This window comes from Amyelois transitella, chromosome 5 (assembly GCF_032362555.1).
Source record: "Amyelois transitella isolate CPQ chromosome 5, ilAmyTran1.1, whole genome shotgun sequence".
Classification (NCBI taxonomy): Eukaryota; Metazoa; Arthropoda; class Insecta; order Lepidoptera; family Pyralidae; genus Amyelois; species Amyelois transitella.
The window spans coordinates 7,959,895-7,980,232 of record NC_083508.1 but is presented as its reverse complement, the minus strand read 5'-3'; the positions used below and the strand labels follow the sequence as shown (position 1 = coordinate 7,980,232).

At 34.0% G+C, this 20,338-nt stretch overlaps 1 protein-coding gene across 1 annotated transcript in view; it reads left to right on the top strand.

Annotated features, from left to right (window-relative positions):
• The window catches only part of LOC106131916 (BMP-binding endothelial regulator protein), a 48,952-nt gene that overhangs the window by 14,924 nt on the left and 13,690 nt on the right, over positions 1 to 20,338 (top strand). Inside the window, exons 2-3 of the mRNA XM_013331193.2 lie at positions 4,202 to 4,376; positions 8,488 to 8,588. Coding sequence (XP_013186647.2) covers positions 4,283 to 4,376; positions 8,488 to 8,588 — 195 coding nt within the window. The 5' untranslated portion in view covers positions 4,202 to 4,282. The remainder of the gene's footprint in view (positions 1 to 4,201; positions 4,377 to 8,487; positions 8,589 to 20,338) is intronic.

Sequence of the window (20,338 nt, the reverse complement as noted above, 5' to 3'; positions counted from 1 at the left end):
AACTTGGGCACTTTCACTTTCTTACGATTAATTTTCGCAAATTTTTAAGTAACAAAGTTTGGATAAAAACCAAATGAGAACTTAATATGTATATATTTTTTAGTTTCATTGTCCAGTACCTCTTATGATTAATGACAATGGAACTACGATAGGCATTTAAAGTAACTTGGCAGTGCGCTGATAACGTTATGAAATTGCTATTATAATGTTTTTGTTAGGCTTTTATCAAATCGATTTAGTATATAAAAGACTACATAATTAATACGATGAGCAAAAAATAAAACAATACCATGTTTGACTGCTTTGGCTACTGTGTTTTATCTGACGAACATGGGCGCTGTGCCACTCCTACTGTATTGTTTGTCTAAACTAAAGTATTTCCTAAAACCATTTTTTGTGCAAGACTCATTTTTATTTTAAACTAACAACCTGCTCCGGCTTTACACGAGTATTATTTATAGGTCCATATAAACTTTTCTTAAAATACCCTCTTTCCGACATTTCAAATATGAACAAAATTTGTCCGCAACTTTCCTAGATAAGCGCGTGAATAAAAAGAAAATAGGGGACCTTTATAATATTATAGTAGTGATTTAAATAGTCATTTGTACAAAGGTGACTTATTCATATAAGTATATTGATATAAGAAATTCTATGTTTGTTGTTTAGAGTGGAATTTCACGTAGCGTGCATGTGGTAAGATTTTCCTAGATTTTCAATAGAAATTTGTCACAGCTGAAAACGACACCATATAAATGTATATGTTTTGATACCTAATGATATTTCATAGTCGAGAATGTATTTAGTTTAGAAATCATTTAGAATTTTCGCTTAAAATACATAACTCATATCATGATTACTTTTGTAAAGGACATTTTTGTATTAAGCGTTTGGCGTTATCATTTAAGTTTGATTAAATGTCCTGTAGTAAGTGTATATTATGAATTAATCCATTTTGATTCACAAAAAAGGTGTGTCAAGATTCCGTTAAGAAATTTTAGATGAACGTGCACACCTAGTTACTTTGTCGCCATTGTGTTACAAACGGGTACAGTATACAATCAGCTTTAACCATTTAATATGTAACGCATTACTGAGGAGGATGTGAAACCGGAGCTAGATTAATTGACAATACGTCGCGAGTCGCGACTAGGTATACACAGCCCGTCTGTGCAACGCACTTTATAGGAACCACTTTTTGCGTACTCTGTTATTATTAATGAATAAATTCTATATGTCCGATCAGAGTACTGGAGGTCATTGAACGCGCGGTATGCTGTAAAAAATGAGCTAAGGACGCCAGTCAACATTCTATCATCTGGAACCGATGTACAAATCTACACCTCAGGTCATTAATACTCTTATTAGTTATGAATAAATTAATAAATAATTAGGTGCGTGAACAGTCATCCTCTTAGAATAAATTCTAATTAATTTATTGGAATAACTTGAGATGGGATTCGGTGGAAGAGCTGGACTAGTGCCACTGCCACTTATTTGAACTCGAAATTCAATCTACTAGTGACTACCTATGTTTGTATCAATATTGCACTTTTCACAAATCATACTATACTTTGAAAATGTTATTATATCATTTTAACTATTAAAAAAAAAAACCTGTTAAACTTTGTTCAATGGGTGCATTTCTTTTTCTTATAAATCAAGCTTCATTTGTTATAATTAAACAAATAAGTATACACATACTTAAAGTCACGTATTTATCTCTTGTGGGGTAATCAGAGCCAACAGTCTTGAAAAGACTGAAAGGCCATGTTCAGTAGTAATAATAAATATGTTCATACTAATAAAAAACTATCATTTGACAACCGTGCAGATATTGCCATAACTTGTATGTTATGAAAATAAATTAACACTAACAAATTGTTATTAATCGATGACCCGTCTTTATTGTGTACACTTAACAATAACGTAGTCGATTACGTTCTAACGCGTGCGCATGCGCAGTGACGTCAAATTAGTAAACAACTCAACGCAGTAGAATTTTAATACAATAATTATGTAACTTAGGGTAGGTATATGACGTTGGTATACCTATGAATTTGCATTGCAGCGTTAATAACTACCAATAAAGACTGAAAACCAATTGTGATTAGGATTCACAAACGTAGAGTTGCCTTATGAACAAAATGTAACCGTATAAGGACCACAACATAGGGTCACAAAAAGAAAAAACGCTCTTTGACATAATAAGTAAACGTTAAGTACTAGACTGAATCGTAGGAATTGAAATAAAAGCAATTTAAGATGTCGACGAATGGCGACGAATGTCGATATCCTAAATTGCACCTTGCATAAGGTCAAAATTCCCAAAATAACTTGATCGAAGTCACAGGAAAAAGCTAACTCGATACCATGCCTTCAGTTGGTTCGGTATCTACTTGGTACCGTTGCACTGCGAATGTTTGCGTCATCTGGGACAAGTGTAGGGTTTGCAAACTGTTGTATCAATATTATGAATAATCGACGATTAAAAAAGTATTCGTCTATTCACCTTTGGTCGACAAAAAAGACAACATAGGTAACTATAGCATAAATATAACGTTATTGAGGTTGGATATAGTCATATAATGAAATAATTTACATGTTCTTGCTTGAGAAAAAAATTGATGTTAAAAAAAACAGTAATTTTATTGTGAACCGTACCTACAGTTCTTCATAGTAGTTATTGAGACGCAATGTTTACTTGCCACGTTATAAGTTAGTATTATTAGAGATTTTATTCACAGATTTGACTATTATTTTTGAAGAAAAAGCCTTCACATATTTTGAAATTATGTTCAGTGTGACTACTTTACAGGATAAGTTTAAAGATTAATTTATATTGGAGCTCATTTCAGATTTTTACATTGTTAATATTTTGACAAAAAGTTTAGACGAAGTATGCCGCTGGTACCAATAAAGCTATTTTGACTGTGTCTGTTGCCGGATAATAGAAAAAGTTAATAAATACATTTCTGCATCAAATTTACTGTAAAAAATTCATACTGCACTTAATTTGGCGACCCTAGCCAAACGTGATATCCACATGCGGTCAATCGAGGGTCAATCAAGAGGCGCCGTGACGATGGAGTCGCGTGCATTCGGCCGGCCGTGCTTCTAGTGTGTACACACTATTACATATATTCTACTGCGGCTGTGGTATCATAGTACGCCGTAGGTATAGCCACAAAAACTCGCAATAAATAAAATTACTTATCACTCTCGTGACAATTTGGAGTCCGTTGACTCCACCGCGTCACATCCGACGTGACAGCTAATTTATTAGTATTTATAAAATACTTTACACACTAAAGCATATTTCATTTGCTTAAACTTATGTTGTTACCTTATTACCAAAATTTTCAAAAGGGATCAATTTTTAAGAATTCCATAATCATCTTACTCAGCTTCGATCGTACCGATTAATAATTTATTTTTAAGAGAAGAGACTTTAAACATCATACCGTTAAGTACGGATTGTGGACATTGATCACGTCATGGATAAATTCAAATGTTTTGTTATGTTATCTGATCCATACCTACATTTTTATATTACCATGATCTTCATTAATCTCATAAATATTGCGTAACCTTAACAAGTTACCTAAGTATTAAACGGTTTTGAAGAAAAAAGGTTTTTCCCAAAAACAGTAATTCCGAGTATTTATTTATATACTGATGAAATATGTGATTACATCACAGTATTACATACGACTTTAAGACATAATTTTTCCTGAAACACGCGTAAGTACCTAATGCTCACGTACCAATCTAGGATATTTTTAATTTCGTGGAATTTGTTTAAATTCTGAAGATTTAAAGAATCTACTCATTGGTTTCATTGAATTACAAACATACATATAATCACGTCTATATCCCTAGCGGGGTAGACAGATCCAACAGTCTTGAAAAGACTGATGGGCCACGTTCAACTGTTTGGCTAATTGATAGAATTGAGATGCTTGCGTCGCCTAAAAGAAGTATCCCAAGATTATAAGCCTATCCCTTTTACGAAATCCACGTGAATGAGACGAAGTGAAAAATTACTACATTTGATGATGGGAAAAAAATGATTTTTACAAATGATCTAAACAGTTCTAATAGAATTTGATTAAGGAGACGACGAAAAAGACCATATATATGTAGGTACTTCCTTCATTTCCCGGAAACAGATTTTTAATATAATTTTCTTCTGTTTCAGGTGTTGCGCACTTGTGGCGTGGCGCGGGGTGATGCGAGGAAGGCGGGACGGCGGGCGCCGGCGTCGCGAGTAGTAGCGACCATGCGGGGGCACCGCGCCCTCGCCGCCGCCTGCCTTGTCGTGCTCGCCATCGCAATACCTGCCAACACTGTCTCAGCTTCTTCTGCTGTGATCAGTAAGTGCTACATCCATAGTTATCCAAGTAAATATGGCAGGAATGCTGGTGCCGGCGTCGCGAGAAGTTGCGACCATGCGAAGGCATCTCGTCCTCGGCGCGCTTCCGTTGTGCTCGCACTCATAATAACTGCCAACACTGTCATTGTTTCTTCTGCTGTGATCGGAGTTGTTTTATTTAACAATCTAAGAAAAATGCCGTGAAAACATGATGTAGGTATGGGGTCAGGGAAGGGAATTGCGATTCATGGTAATCTTCATGGGGAACCGTGCCCTTTGCTGTTGTCTGCCTTGTCGTGTCGTGTTAGATATACAATGCTTGCTAACTTGGTGTTATGAATTTCATGACAGAACATGATCACATTCAAGGCTTATGATTACCAACCTGATTGCCTGAGGCGCGCATTGATAACTTTCATTGCAAAACTGCATGATAGAACGGGTGTTTGATTTGATTTCAATTGAACATATATAATTTCAATCGTATTGTATTGTAAGTATGCATTATGCTTGAGATTGGAAAATGAATTAAAAACACAAAAATGCCTCAAAAGAAAATATCAACCTTCTTAACTACATTCATAAACTAATTAATTTTATAATTTGCCATGACATGAGGCTACTGGAAAACTTATCTACTTACTACACTGATTTAATTAAGTGTCATAATTTGATGTTTTAAACGCATACACATTACATGCAGGAAGCAATTACATTGAACTTAATAGCTATATTTAATGGTACTTAATACCAAGTGTGTGAACGGTTGCAGCTAGCCTAGTATTTCGTCCGTACTTTGCAGATAAAGTGACCTAAAGGAGCAACTTTCGAAAAATTATCGTAATCTTGCTGTCATTAACTAAATTACCGATAAACACCGAGGTTTAAACATTTCTTATATGGTTTTATTGGTCAAAACGTAGGACCGATTGCTTGTTAAAAATCATTAACACCAACTTACCAAACTAAGATTGATTAGATCAGCAAAATATTCAGTTCTTTGTACATGATCCAAATTTGTTAGAAATCTAAATAAAAGCTATGTTAGTTGATAGCCTAAAACATATGATTAGAATTGTGAAATATTTTGTTTGCCAATTTCTGTTTCTTAATGTCTACGTACTGAAAATCTATTATTCTATATACTTTCTTCACGACTGCTGTTTGTATTTTCTATAGTCCTCATTTTATGTAGAGTATGTTTTATGTGACTTTCGTTCGTTTTTTTAATACTCATTGAAATTGGTAGGTGGCTTTTGGATTTCATAGCTGTACCTTTCATTTTCTTAGACTTGTAGCACGGATATAAGGCAATATTTTACTTTTGTCTGGTGTGATGCTATTTACTCATTGCCTGAAGTTAATTTCGATGAATTACTTCCTAAATTTGAGAAATAATGAATTATTTTTAAGGATAGCAAATATACGCGGCTATGGTTAAACAGTCGTCAGTCTTCTGACTCTTCTGACTGTCTTAAGACTCATCAATAATTTTAAACTATCCTGTAAGCCACTTTATAAGTTAATACTTATGGAGAATTAAAACTGTTTTTTACTTTACTTTACAAAGATAAATATTTAAAAAACAACGAACTACTGCGTTTGAAAGACCAATGATTTGAGATATAAAAGCTTGTCTTTATTTAATAATAAAGTTACAAGCGAAATTATACAGTCTAGAGTTGACATTGATTCGTATAAAATTGCTTATCGAAGATCTTTATATCGACGTTATGGTCACACCGATCCAAACCGAGGCAAGAATGACCTTCCTGACACGTGTAAAGACTAATGATTAGGACTATTAATATATATGTAATTAACAAGTTTCAGTTTATTTATAGACAAACTTTTTTGTTTGTGATTGATACTTCAAGTGCGCGCGGCAAGAACGATCTTGTTTTATTAAACAACATATTTGAACTTAACGAAATTTAATTTTGTTTTCTCGGATAATATTTGAAAAACGAGACGTTTCTTAAAATAATGAAATAAAGGGTAAAAGTTTATTACCCCTAAAATGGTAATTGGACATCACTTTTTAAAACTATACTATTTTGCATTAACATAACAAAAATATATGTGTCAAAAAGTTTTTATATGTATGCTACTTATTAAAGCTGAACAATATGACTACCAAATGTATCTAATTTGGTATTTCTAAGATCAGCAAGATATTAATAAATTTGTTAGCCTTGAAAATTGCTAGTTACTATGCCGAAATAGATAAGCATATGGTTTTTTGAAATGTAAATATGAGTTGTCCACTAGAAAAAGATATCTTCGGTATCCGCCTATTAGTGGAAAATTGACGGCTATTAACGATATAACATGATGCCCATCAAATCAATTCCGCAGATTGATTATTCGGATTTATTATCATTTTCAAACAGACCCTCGACGGCAATAAATCACTTTACTACTAAGTCTATAAAGATAATGTATGTAATTAATTTTGCGATAAAACAACAGTAAATGAGACAGAATTCCATAGTATTAATGAGTATGTAGGTAAACACATGTGAGGAATGTTTTCTTAAAACGAATGAGTATAGTTTAATTACCAAAATATTTACGCAGGACGGTGGGACCGGCCGCTGGCGCCAGAGATGGCTAGTATGTATTAAGAATGCGGATCCGTAGATCTCAATCAAGGTAATAACGCGATCAGTCGGCTACGTCTAAGTCGACGACACGTTTGACGTCGGTATGTGTATGGCCGCTTTCGAGGTAGGCCATCTCATACTACAACGCGGTGACGTATGAAATGTGTGTCATCATTTGCGTTATTTTGCAGTGAACACAATAACTGTCGTACTTATGTAAATGCCTTTCTACGGATGAAGATAGTTTCGTTATCATATGTGATCACAACGTCACGTTGCGTCACGTCACCATCAAAGTTATAAAATCAATGAATAAAATAAATAAATTTGTACGGGCAAATTTCACTAATAATAGCTCGTGGCGTTTGGTTCCCGACATCAAAAGAATAAAGAATAGGACCACTTCATCTCTTTCCCATGGATGTCGTAGAGGACAACTAAGGGATAGACTTATAAACTTGGGCATTTTTTTAGGCGATGAGCTAGCAACCTGTCACTAGGTACTTGAATCTCAATTCTATCATAAAGCCAACAGCTGAACGTGGCCTATCAAGACTGTTGGCTTTGTCTACTCCGCAAGGGATATAGACGTGACTATATATATTTACAAATGACAAGGAGTTAGCTTTAAAGTAAGTTTGAGACTTTTGTAAAGAGATAGGTAGGTACGAGTATTATGCTTGGATAAACATCTAAGACTCAGGCTAATCAGAAAAATGTATTTGATGAAGCTTTTTATTTACGATCAACAATATTTCAACTCTCTAGAAGCAAGGTGCGGTTTTTCATTATTATTCCTTCGATAACCAAAGGATGCATTTATCGTATATTGGTCCTACACTTTATCTAACCGTCGTAAATAACTCAGCTCAAAGTGCGTTGCTCGTTGAATTGCTATATAGGACAGTAAATGTTCCCACGCATATTGCACCAACCGCAAACTCCTCCGCAGTCCGTGGTCACTCGGAGGGCACCTGGCGGCTCGGCAGGTAAACCTTGCTGGTTTATTTATGCAATTCTGCACAACCAAGTTACCTGTTTTGTGCCTCGGTGCATGTATGCTGTATTTAAAGTGGCTTATAGGTTGGCTTTGTTTCGCAACAACGATGTGATGCGAAGTCTATGTTCGATACATACATAAAATCACGCCTTTTATCCGGAGGGGTGGGCAGAGACTAAATCTTTCCACTTGCCACGATCTCTGCATGCTATACCTAGGTGTATAGGTATGTTCTGAAATTTAAATTTCAATTGTTATGGTTTGGGATTTTGGTTTAGTATAATCAAAATTGAAATTTTGGTCGTTATTATAAATTAAAATAAATCCAAATCGGCTCTTCAGACAGGATGTTACAAGGATTTATAACTAAAATTTAATGATATATTTTTTTTGTACCGTACACAGTTACAAGTGATTTTATTGAATTTCTTATAGAATACTACATTTTTTTTGTGTATTTTATATTTGATTTAGTTTATGGTTTTAATATATTGTAACAATTTCAGGAGGAGAACGTGCACCCTGTTCGAACGAAGGCGAGCCTGTCCGTCTTCAGGACGCGAGGCTGGAGCACGACTGGAGCAACTGTTTCAACTGTACCTGCAAGGTAACAAACAAACAAACGTACATAAAATCACAACCTTTTCACGGAGGGGTAGACACAGATTACGTTTTTCAATTTATTTACGATCCCTGCATACTTCTTTTGCTTCATCTAAAGGAGTGTCGTATTAAAGTATACATACATCGATTGCATATTCTTCTTTCCCGGAGAAGATGCGTAATACTGTGCTTAATTTTTATATTCTTCAATCATTTTATGTGACTTTTTATTGAAGCGTCGTTGAATTGATCAAGGTATGTCAAGGCTCTTAATTAGTTTACTGCTAGTCTAATGCTCTTACAATGAGGATATCGTTAGATGACTGGATGAGTATTGTGTTACCAAAATCCATTATGGATTAGATTTTCCCTTCAATGATTGCGGAGGTTAGATGTTTGGTGCATTGGCAGACCTGAGCTTTTCTCAAGGGTTTAATTAAATGCTACAAGAAGTGTCCAAAAATTTACGTTTTTATGAGTCTGGCTAAAACCACAATTTAGAGCGAGACAAGCAATTAGATACTATTTAAATAAACATCATCATGATTAAGAACCTTCTGTATAAAAATCCTACTTGTTCCGGGATCATCCATAATTATGGTGCAATGGATATTTGTATTAAATGGAAATGGAAATAGATACAGAAAAGAAAAGATTTACATTTATTATTTCTTCACCCGTTGTAATTGTGACAAATTTTGATGATGTTTTCTTGCAAATCTGATGGTTTATGTCCTGACTCAATAATGACATCATTTTAAAGTGATAAACTTCGAAATTTTACTATTACGTTTCTTTGGAAATGGCTAGTTATCTTTTTTCATATTTGCCTTGGAGTTTATGACTAAGATTCTATTTAAAACGTAGGCAATGGTTTATAAGATATAAGTATTATCTCGAGCTTCCAAGAATATGCCGAACGATGATAAATTAAACATTTTGAAACTACTCACCTAATATTAATTGTGTGTGGATGAAGCTAAAGAATTACGTAGAAATCGCGGCAAGTCTCTGCCTACCCCGCCGTGGTGGTAGGTATATGTTTTTTTTTATCGTGATGTTTCTTGTGCCATTATTATGGGTATTACATAATAATGCTATAAGAAACATCACGACAAATTGTTAGTTTGGACAACAAGCGAAAATCATAAGCGATTACTAATTGCGATGCGAATAAATTATAAGAGTCATTGTCTCTATACGTACGAAATATATATTATCCAAAATACATATTTGTGAGGAATAACAATTAATTAAGAAGGTTTCCTCAAATCTATAACTTAGAAACATTTTCAAATTACTATATCACCTTAGGATATTTTAAATCGATAATTTTCACAAAAACTTACCATTAAAGCTCGCCAAAAAAATATACTTACTCTAGACTACATTATTTCAAACCATCGTCATATTAATATCTTGAATCTAGTGTGTTACTTCAAGTACCTATAATTGAAACTTGATTAATATATTTATATACTTTATCCATTAAACAGCCTTTTTCAGTTTTCGTAGGAATTTACACTTCAAAAGTAACAGATCTACATAACATATTGTAACTATGGATAGTAACTTCAGTTGTACAGAAGTTGTTTATCAACAATTTTATATGCCTAATTACTTAATTGAATTTTATGAGTGGTAAATTGAAACACGGCCAGGTTCTTTTTGTTTCTTAGCTTTACATAGACTAAGTACATGCAACGATTTTTTTCAAATGTAATACGAACAAGACAATTAATACTATTATCCTTCTTTTTATAAATATTGCTTAAGTTGTGTGGATGTGTCTTTGTTTTTCTTTAACGAAAAATCGACTGGACTATAACCTACATTAACATGTGAAGTACTATGCATCCCGAAATTTCCACGAGATCGAAGCCTCGGGTCGCAGAAAATAAATTGGATAATATGCAGCATACTAGTATAAAATAATATTGGTGACATGAACATTACGTGATTTGATAAGAATGTCTGCGTTAGCTAACAAAAAATTGTCTCCACGCGGTAAGTGTCATGGAGTCGAGGTGTGAATTATAGAAGATGACCTCCGTAATTGTTTCTCGTTTTGGTTAAGTATATTTGTATGCCTGAGCGGTAGCCACTGTCACCAAATGGATTTAGGACGCCTTTATAAGGAAACTAATGTTTAAAAATTGAAATAAGTAGTCGAATATCTCGATTAAATATTAGGGAGGTACTCCTGTATTGTTTGTTATTATTATTAGTTAATTCATTAACTCATATAATCATGTCAATTGTTGCGGGGTACACAGAGTCCACTGTTTTTTTTAATACGTTCGTAGGCATGCAAAAAGTTTGCTGCTTTCTTAATATAATACAAATCCGCCAACTACAGTTTGTATTCATGTAATGATTCCTTTTATATTTTAATGGAATGAAAAATGTATAAGCTATTTGTCTTCAAAATATCTTAAATTTGATTTAAGTATTTTTTATGTATGTGACCTAAGAATGATAATTATGAGAGGCGCGTGTGACAATACATACATTACATACTCACAAAACTCATGCCTAGACAATGAGGAGTAATTTGATTAGCGTACCTACCGTATAAGTAAATGTTATATTTTTTAGATTCACACGTCAATACTTATTACGTAAATTACAGACAGTTTAGGGCTCAATGTGAATTTATCTTACGGGTTTTAGTTTATAAGTATGTAGATTATTATTTATGTGCCGTGTGGTTCCCGGCACCAATACAAAAAAGAATAGGACCACTCCATCTCTTTCCCATAGATGTCGTAAAAGGCGACTAAGGGATAGGCTTACCAACATGGGATTCTTTTTTAGGCGATGGGCTAGCAACCTGTCGCTATTTGAATCTCAATTCTATCATTAGGCCAAATAGCTGAACGTGGCCATTCAGTATTTTCAAGACTGTTGGCTCTGTCTACCCCACAAGGGATATAGACGTGACCATATGTATGTATGTATTATTATTTATTTCTATATTCTAGTTTAAATTCTATCATAAGAGCATACGCCAATGCAAAATGAAAAAATACAATATATATTTCTATGTGCACTTTTAGTGTTATCCACGTGGTTAATTTGAATTCATTGGGATGGGTACTTCTGAAATAGTATTTCGTTATAAATTTCCAATAAATGCCTCACATGTTAAAATTACAAAACAATATAGATAGAGTAGGTATGTGTATTTGAATCTTAATTCCATAAATTAGCTATAAAGCTGAACGTGGCCTTTCGGAGTATTATCAAGACTGTTGGCATTGGCTACCCTGTAAGAGATAATGACCTGAGTGTGTGTATGTAGTATAAATTTAATTTCAATGTTTTTATTACAGAAAAAATATCATAAAACCACATTTATATATTAACATACTGTAATAGATGCGCACTAATTATTTGCTAGCTAATTCCCGGTCACAAGGTCAGAATATCACATGAATTACAATTTTATGGCCACGATGATCTGTGACTTTAGGAAGTAAAACGATAAAGTAAATAAGATAAGTGTATTTCAATTCATTACAGGGACAAAGAGACCAAGTAGATTTAGTTAAATTAACGCGTGAAGTCATGTGTTCTTAATTAATTGACCTTAATTATGTGGCTCTAAATAAAAAATAACATGAGATTTGTAAATGGAAATGTTAAAAGAGGGAGACTTGACGAAAATAACTACGTTGGTCAAATTGGGGAAGTTCTAGTGTTTTTCATGAAATTTTCTTCATAAGCATCAAAATCTAATTCTATCTAATATTATCTATTTTTTTTTAAATTTGAAAATCAATAGTTATATCTGAATGACTTCTTTTATTGGTATATTTTTATGTCTTCAATATTCCATAGGAGACATGTATTCAGCATTAGAATGTACATTGATAAGTGCTAATTGATAATACAACTGTATGACGTTTTCGACATACCTTCGGAAGACAAGAAGAATAACCTGTTATGGCCGCTTGTCCGTGTAAATATTTATATTTCGATGGCGAGTAATAAAAATCACAAATTAAATGCTCAAGAAGACTGAATAGCCACTTGAAATTGTTCGTTGTTGTGTAAGTAACGGTGTGCCTATGTGATATAAGAGGATTGTATTTATTTATTTATTTAAATTTCATTGCACAAAATACAAATGTATAGCACAATTGGCGGACTTAACGCTAGAAGCATTATCTACCAGTCAACCATTGGGTCTGACAGAGAACGTTATGTGGGGTCAAAATATGTATGGAGGCATAGGGTGCAAATCCCTGTTTATCCCGAAGATCGTCACCTTTAAACATGCCATTACCTGCCGAATATCCGTAAACACTTTTTCAGTCGAGCCAGAGAGAGATCCGTCATTTTATGAACAAAATTTGTAAACAATTTTTACTGTTAGACAGTGGTTTCAAAATCATCTCAAATTGTTTGCAGCTTTAAGTAGTCGTTCAACAGGGAGTGAACATTTTAAGCTTAGGGACCAAAATCGAGTGCTAAGGAGAGCAGTACAAGAGTGCGCATGCCGCATGCGTCGACAACTCTAGCGGCGCCCGCGTCCGCAGCAAAAACTGAATGCGGAACCTTTGCACCACTACTGCTAGCTTAGGAATCCAACACAACTGTTTCTAATAGCCTTTATGCGTTTATTATTATTTCTAACATTCTTTTAAGACTTCCTTAGCAATGCGAATGTAAGTGTAGTAAAACCATAAATAAAATTCTGATAAGTTTCATAGTCTCTGCATTCACTATGTATGTAACTAAGGCTGTATATGTATGTACCGTATATCATGTGGTATTTCCCAGCCGATCTCACCTCGTCGGATGACTTGCGCGGAATTCGAAAGCCCATCACGAGATTTATCGCTTATTCTGAATTAAAATATACATTTGCTTACCTAATGGGCTTTTTTGGCGCGTGCCACATAACGACCATGGGAGACGGTCCCACCGGTGCGCTGATGGAATTTTTATGATTTATCAATCTTTTTGGACAGCTTATCTACGGCTAAAGTGGGCTAGGTACGTCGGTTGATTTGCATGCGGATCTAATTTATTGAAATGATGTTAGATGTTACGCTGGCGGCAGGTTTTGTGGTGAGGTATGTTGACCTGGGGGTACCTCGAGTCCAGTAGCCGATTGATAGCATCTGTCGGCTCCCGCGCACCGCATTTTATTGAGATAGCTGCCTCGGTCGTTCATCGACACGCGGTATTGTAATTGCTCGCAATTTGTTGCGAGAGCGCAGTACAGACCTGAAATTTTCCTTTGACAAGTAAATTTTTTTTATTGTCATGACAGTGTCATCAATTTAATTTGAGCTGAAACATTTATTACATAATTGTGTGCTTTACAAAATAGATTGGCATTTGTAAAAGCAGATTCGTTTCTCCTGAAACTTTTGTCAAAATAGGTTCCATAATTAAGTTTGTTTTCAACATTCCATTTAAAATGTATCTTAAGTATGCATGAATGCATGTATAACCGTAGTCGATTCAATAAATTTCTGTGGAACATTAAGTGGTGCTTCAATTTTATTGTTAACATTTGCATTCATAACATGCTTTATTTATTGCTATCAGATTTTATGCGATACCAATTCATAAATTTTCTTATAAGAATTTACTTGGCAACAACATTTGTGTGTGAAAACGCATGAAAATATTTAAATCTTTTGAAACATATTGTTTTTTTTTATTTATATATGATATCCACAAGAAATAGACAGAATGGTTTTATTACAAAATTCCTTGAACTACAAGCAATTTCGTTAACAAGCTATTAAATCGTAATTAGTGTTTTTACCCCGTGTATGCCTGAGACCTCCCCCAACGATGACACATCCACCACGCTATAGGGTTGAAAAATAACTTCACCTACGTTGACATTACTAAATTTCTTGTCATATTTCTTGTGGCAGTATCTGCGAAAATTATTATGGTTAGATTTAAACATATAAACAAAAGTTCATAAAACATCATTCAGACCTCTTCCTCTATTAGAAGTCTAGCCCAAATTCTCTAAAGTAATTCTGTTAGTTATATCAATCATACAATTTATACTAGAAAAATTGGTAATATTTTGTACATGAGTTAAGCAATTGTTCATCCACAATCATGCTTTTAATTTGAATTAGGTATTTTCTTTCCAATGTTACGGAGAGGTTTGTGCAAGCAAGGTGTATGATAAATTTAGTAATTTTACACTAGTAACTTTTGTCACAGCCCTTCAGTCTATTAATATCTCATAAATTGTTGGAGTACTTTATAGTACAAGTAAATTACTAAGCTTAGTAAGTACCTACCTACTTTTAATGATCGCGCTGCTATTAAATCGTGCATACTACCGAGAATTAAGTACCTACTTACAATATTTTTAAAATATTTACATGTAAATTAACATTAAATTGTCTTAGTGAGTCCATTACACTCTTCACTACAGTAAAACTACTCGTATTAACAAACAACTGGATACACCATAAAATAAATTCCAAGTAAACGAAAGTTTTAAAACTATCGAGCAGCTTTTTAAAAAGTCGATAGACTTACAGCTACTAGCTGAGTAGTTCCAACTCCACGATGTACTTTGATTTGTCCAAATGTGAAAGTTTGCGGTTGTCATAGCCGGCGGGTGTTCGTCGGAGTCGGCGCTTGAGACGCGGGCGTCGTGGCCGGCGCGCGCGCAGGTGCCGCCGAGGCCTTGCCCAGAGCGTGCGGCACGCGGTATGTGGTTCCACCGGTTGTTCTAGCAGCGCGTATTTTTTATACGCCACACATCATCGACATTGTTATTATGTTTTGCTATGATGCAAAAAAATCTAGTTTTATTCAGATGCAGGGTTTTCTTCGTCCCCTAGTTAGGTACAATTGTTGTAGGTGTTATACAAATTGCAGAGCCTTTCAGAAGTTTCGTCAGGATTATTTTAGCACTTCAAACTAAGTATATAGGTCTAGCCGCTGTCCTTTATTTTGTAGTCCTCAGAAGGATCTTTTTCAGATATTAAGTCTGTTAATCTATCTTATTTAGAAGCCTTTCTGATCTGTGGAATAACAAAGTGACAATTAGGTGGAAAGCCCAAGAAGAAAATATTTGGTTTTTTATCATGCTTGCCCCGACTGGGATTCAATCAAGCCACCTCAACGTTGAGGCTGACAATACTATTATAATGATAGTTTAGCAAGAAAATTTAAATGATACCTATAGTGGAACTGTCAGTAGTTGGCGCCAGCCAGCACGCAGACCATCAGCCTACACGCGGCCTTGCGCTGTCGCTGGTCGGGATCATTTACTCACCTAGATACAATTACACTTAGTACACGCTTTAAACATAATTATCACTCCATTCTAGAACAACCACATGGCATCAAGGTCGGAGTGAATACCTGACAATGGTTTAGTACATTTTAATTATGATTCAATATGTTAGGTTTCCCTGCAAAGGTTCGATGGGAAAGAAAGCAGAAGGGCGGGAGTTATTTATTGGCAAAAAACGCATGGGTTCCTTTCCAGAGAGGTCAGGATGTATCCAGGATTTACACCAGGAGCAAGAACATGTTTTTCACACAATAAACACTCAGTTCTCGAACTACCACATGGCATCAAGGTCGTAATGAATATTATTAGCCTACAATGGTTTACAACATTTTTAATCAAATTCGAACATTTATCATCTTATTCATGAAGTGATAAATATGTTGGTCACAACTTTAAAGGATGTTAGCTACATTTCTATGAGCAAGTGGTATTCTGTGGTTTCCCCATGTTTTAGCCGCGTGCGGTTATCATGTTTTATTTAATGTTTATATTATATATATTATTGGTATTTTTGAAGATGTTATTAAAATATGAATTAAATTTAAAATAAAACTTAGTTAACATCAATGAAGACTTTTAAGTCTTTATTTGAAAAATTTTTTTGAGGAAATTACCTTCTTAATTATTTGACCTTCTAGAATATTGCTTAATTCTGCTCACTGAAATCTGTAATATGATATTTCTGGCCAAGTAATATGTAATTAATAAAATGATATTTCGAGTAGAAATAAAGGTTTAATGAATTTAGAAAATTTCGGTCTCCAAGCAGTCTGCGCTGCTCGTAGCTCCATTATGTAAATTAGGAGATAAATATTTCAATGCTTGAACAAAGCCATTCAAAATATACGTTTTGTTTTATAAAGAGAATTGTTAATGGAATATTAAATTGTACTTACATCGAATTCATATACTAAGTATATTATAAGAGAAGTTTATATGCAGAAGGTAGTAAGTTTACTTATGGGTAAGATGTAATCTTTATGTTTAAAATTGACTGACATATAAATGCAGAGCCCAAACTGGGTTTTGAAATTGGAAGCTTCGCATGTAGGGCCTTTGAGTGGACTAGGTATAGGGGTGTCTACGAGTAAGAGGGGAATTTCACTCTTTTCGATTTACGCGGGGGTTGTCGAGTTAGACTCTGTTTATATACCTAATAGAAGATAATTCAATTGAGCTTTCTTCATAAATAAAAAAAACTAAATAAATAAAAAACAGTACAAAAAAATGTCCTTTCTATACCAAATTAGTTTAATTTTGAACCAGCACAGACTTTGGGATTCCAAATTCATCACGCAAATTTCTTGTTAAACAACTGTTTGCTGGCATTGTTTGAAGGTCCACGTGATTGCGCAAATGTTCCGGAAACGTTGAGGATACCGGGAGCTACGCATTATCAGTACGGGAAGTCGTGTGGCGGTCACCCGAAAATACTAAAAGTAACTCCAATTTGGACACGAGGACATGAGTTATAAATTAAAGATATATCACGTCTTTATCTTTTACGTGGTTGATAGTGCCAAGTCTCGAAAAGACTCGAAGGCCATAGTGAGCTGCTGTTGCGGCATTCTGATGAGATTCAGATAGATGATAGGTACAACCTATATCCGTCATAAATTGATACCTTAAATATTATTTTCTTAAATATATCCTTCTTCTTTCGTTTAGTCCACCGTTGTAGTTTGTTACGAACGGAGGCAACTGAAATCGCGCAGTCGTATGTCACTTAAATAATAATTGCGATGTTTCCTGAACAATTTTCCACGTTCCGAAATAAAATAGATAACAGTTAGGTGCCGCCAAATAATGGTATTCCACGTCACTATACGAGTATACTTAATTATATTGTGTTGTAAGTCTGAACTTTGATTATCGTAATTAATATTGAACGACATTATGTATTAATAATGTTTATAGGACTGATTATAACTCTTTTATGAACTTTTCGTACTGTATGGGAGTGTAAAGTGAAAACGCTTAGAATCTTAGTGCGTATGTTATTCTTTACATAAGTACGATATAAATTAACAACATTATTCAAAGCGTAAGTTCAAACCACACCATCTTTTAAAACTATTTCGACACACTACCAATGCATCATTATAAATCATTGTGTGTTTATAATTTATGTTGTCGCGATGTGTTTAATATAAGATTGATATCAATTACAAGTCACATTACGACAACTTTGTCATAATTTGCATGATAACTTCTAAAAGGTTAGTACCTTAATTCCTATAAGTCAGTTCCGACCACTTTCTACAGGTAAAAGTTTAATTATATTATACCAGGAGAGCGGGGCTAGAAAAGCTAAAAAATCAATATTGGTTTTTTTGTTGTTATTGTTGCTAAAAACAGGAGCAAGATTTTATTTTAAATATCACAAGCTAAAAGCTCTTCACAGTATAATTTTATTGCATCAAACTTTAATTTGTATAATCTGTTCTATTTTATTTTCAATACACATTATAGTAAGTAATGACCAGTCGACAGACTTACAGTTATTTTTATCCGACGTATAATGTAAATATTTCGCTAACTGAGGGTTACTTCAAAGTGAACCGCTCCTGAATTTCGGCCGAAGTAAAGAAAAAACAATAAACATCCAAGGAGAGGCGACCTCGACTAATAATGTGTAAAACATATTGTGCTAAGGTATTATATCACAGTATTCCAGTAGTTTCAACTCTAGGAACTTTGCTACTCATCATAAATCAGCAAGAAATTCTGAGAAACAAAGAAAAAAATTTACGTCAATGAATTTCATACAGTAATTCGATTTAATTGTAATAAATTTGTTACAAAAATGGTTTAACGATTAGTTTTTCTACTAAAATTAAATAAATATTTTTTTTAGACATTCGTAGCTCTGTAGGATCAGCATATAAATAAAATGCAAATAATTGAAATTATGTTGTTGAATATTTTTTCTACTTCTGACATAAATACATTCTATCGAACGCATTGTATAAAATTTGAGTTCGATGCTCAAAGTCGTTATGTTTTCTTATCAAAACGTTTTTAGTATCTAAGTATAAAGATACTTCTTCCAAATTTCCGTAGACAATTTACTTGTGCAGGCTTGGTATTTTGAACATGAAATCGAAGGAAGCAAGTATATATCATTTCAACTAATTATTATAATTATATTATTACGTTAGTAAGGAAAATTAAATGTGCCATTAGTCCTATAGAAAAAGGAAAATTAATACATTATTATATGATTCGTATTTAATTGGCAAGAGTAGAAACAATATCACTTAATGTTAACCATGGTCTATAACTAGTTAGAACCGATTCGCGAATGTAATTGTTTTATGCATGTCATAACGATTTGTTCTTGTAAATTAAGTGCACTTGCCCACAAAATAAAGAGAGCAGATTAAAGTTTTCATGTTATTTTCAATCTCTGACGATTAATTTCGTGAAAATATAATGATATCGATGAAAATAAGTTTTTTGACTTAAAATAAACATGTTAAATTATACATACATATATATTATCACGTCTTTATCTCTTGCGGGTTAGACTGAGCCAACAGCCAACAGTGAAAAGCCCACGTTCAGCTGTTTGGCTTAATGATAGAATTGAGATTCAAATAGTAACAGGTTGCCAGCCTATCGCCTAATAGAATTCCAAGTTTATATGCCTATCCCTTAGCCTTACCCCCTTTTACGACATCCATGGGAACGAGATGGAGTGGTCCTATTCTTTTTTTAATTGATGCCGGGAACCATGCGGCATGTTACGAGTAAATCAGTTTATCTTAAATCATATAAACGGGTAAAGGAAAATAATTTCAACTTTATTGTTCCTTCTTATTCCTGAACTTGGATTATTTCATAAAAAACGAACGTGTCTATCCTGTACTCTTATTATTTTATCATCCCTTTTTGTCTATCAAGTTTTCTGGTTTCTTATTAAGATAGTTATGTGTAACGGTCAATACAATATTGTAATTTCTACAATTAGTTATATCATCTATCTATATCTATCTATACATATAATAAATCTGTAGAAAGGTCAATTCTGTACATTGAAAATATTGAAAAAATAAATAGCAGGGGGTGTTACTGGATCGATACCAAACACAAAAATGTGATTAAAAAAATTTTTGTCTGTCTGTCTGTATGTTCAGGCATCACGTGAAAACTAACGGTTCGATTTTGATGAAGCTCGGTATAATTATACCTTATTATCCTGGGCGTAAAATAGGATACTTTTTATCCCGAAAAAATACGAAGAAAAAAAAATCTTAATTTTTCAGTTTATCCATAGACGTTGTTCTGTAGAACCGCGAACACACGTTGCGTTACCCGCAGTGGATTTAGCGCCGTAACCTGTAGCGCCTAAAGTCGGCTTTGGCTTGAACCGTTTGCTGCACAAGCGGGCCGCTACTAATTACTATGAAAAAATACTACATAGCTACATTAATTCCCATCAAGCTGAAAATGAG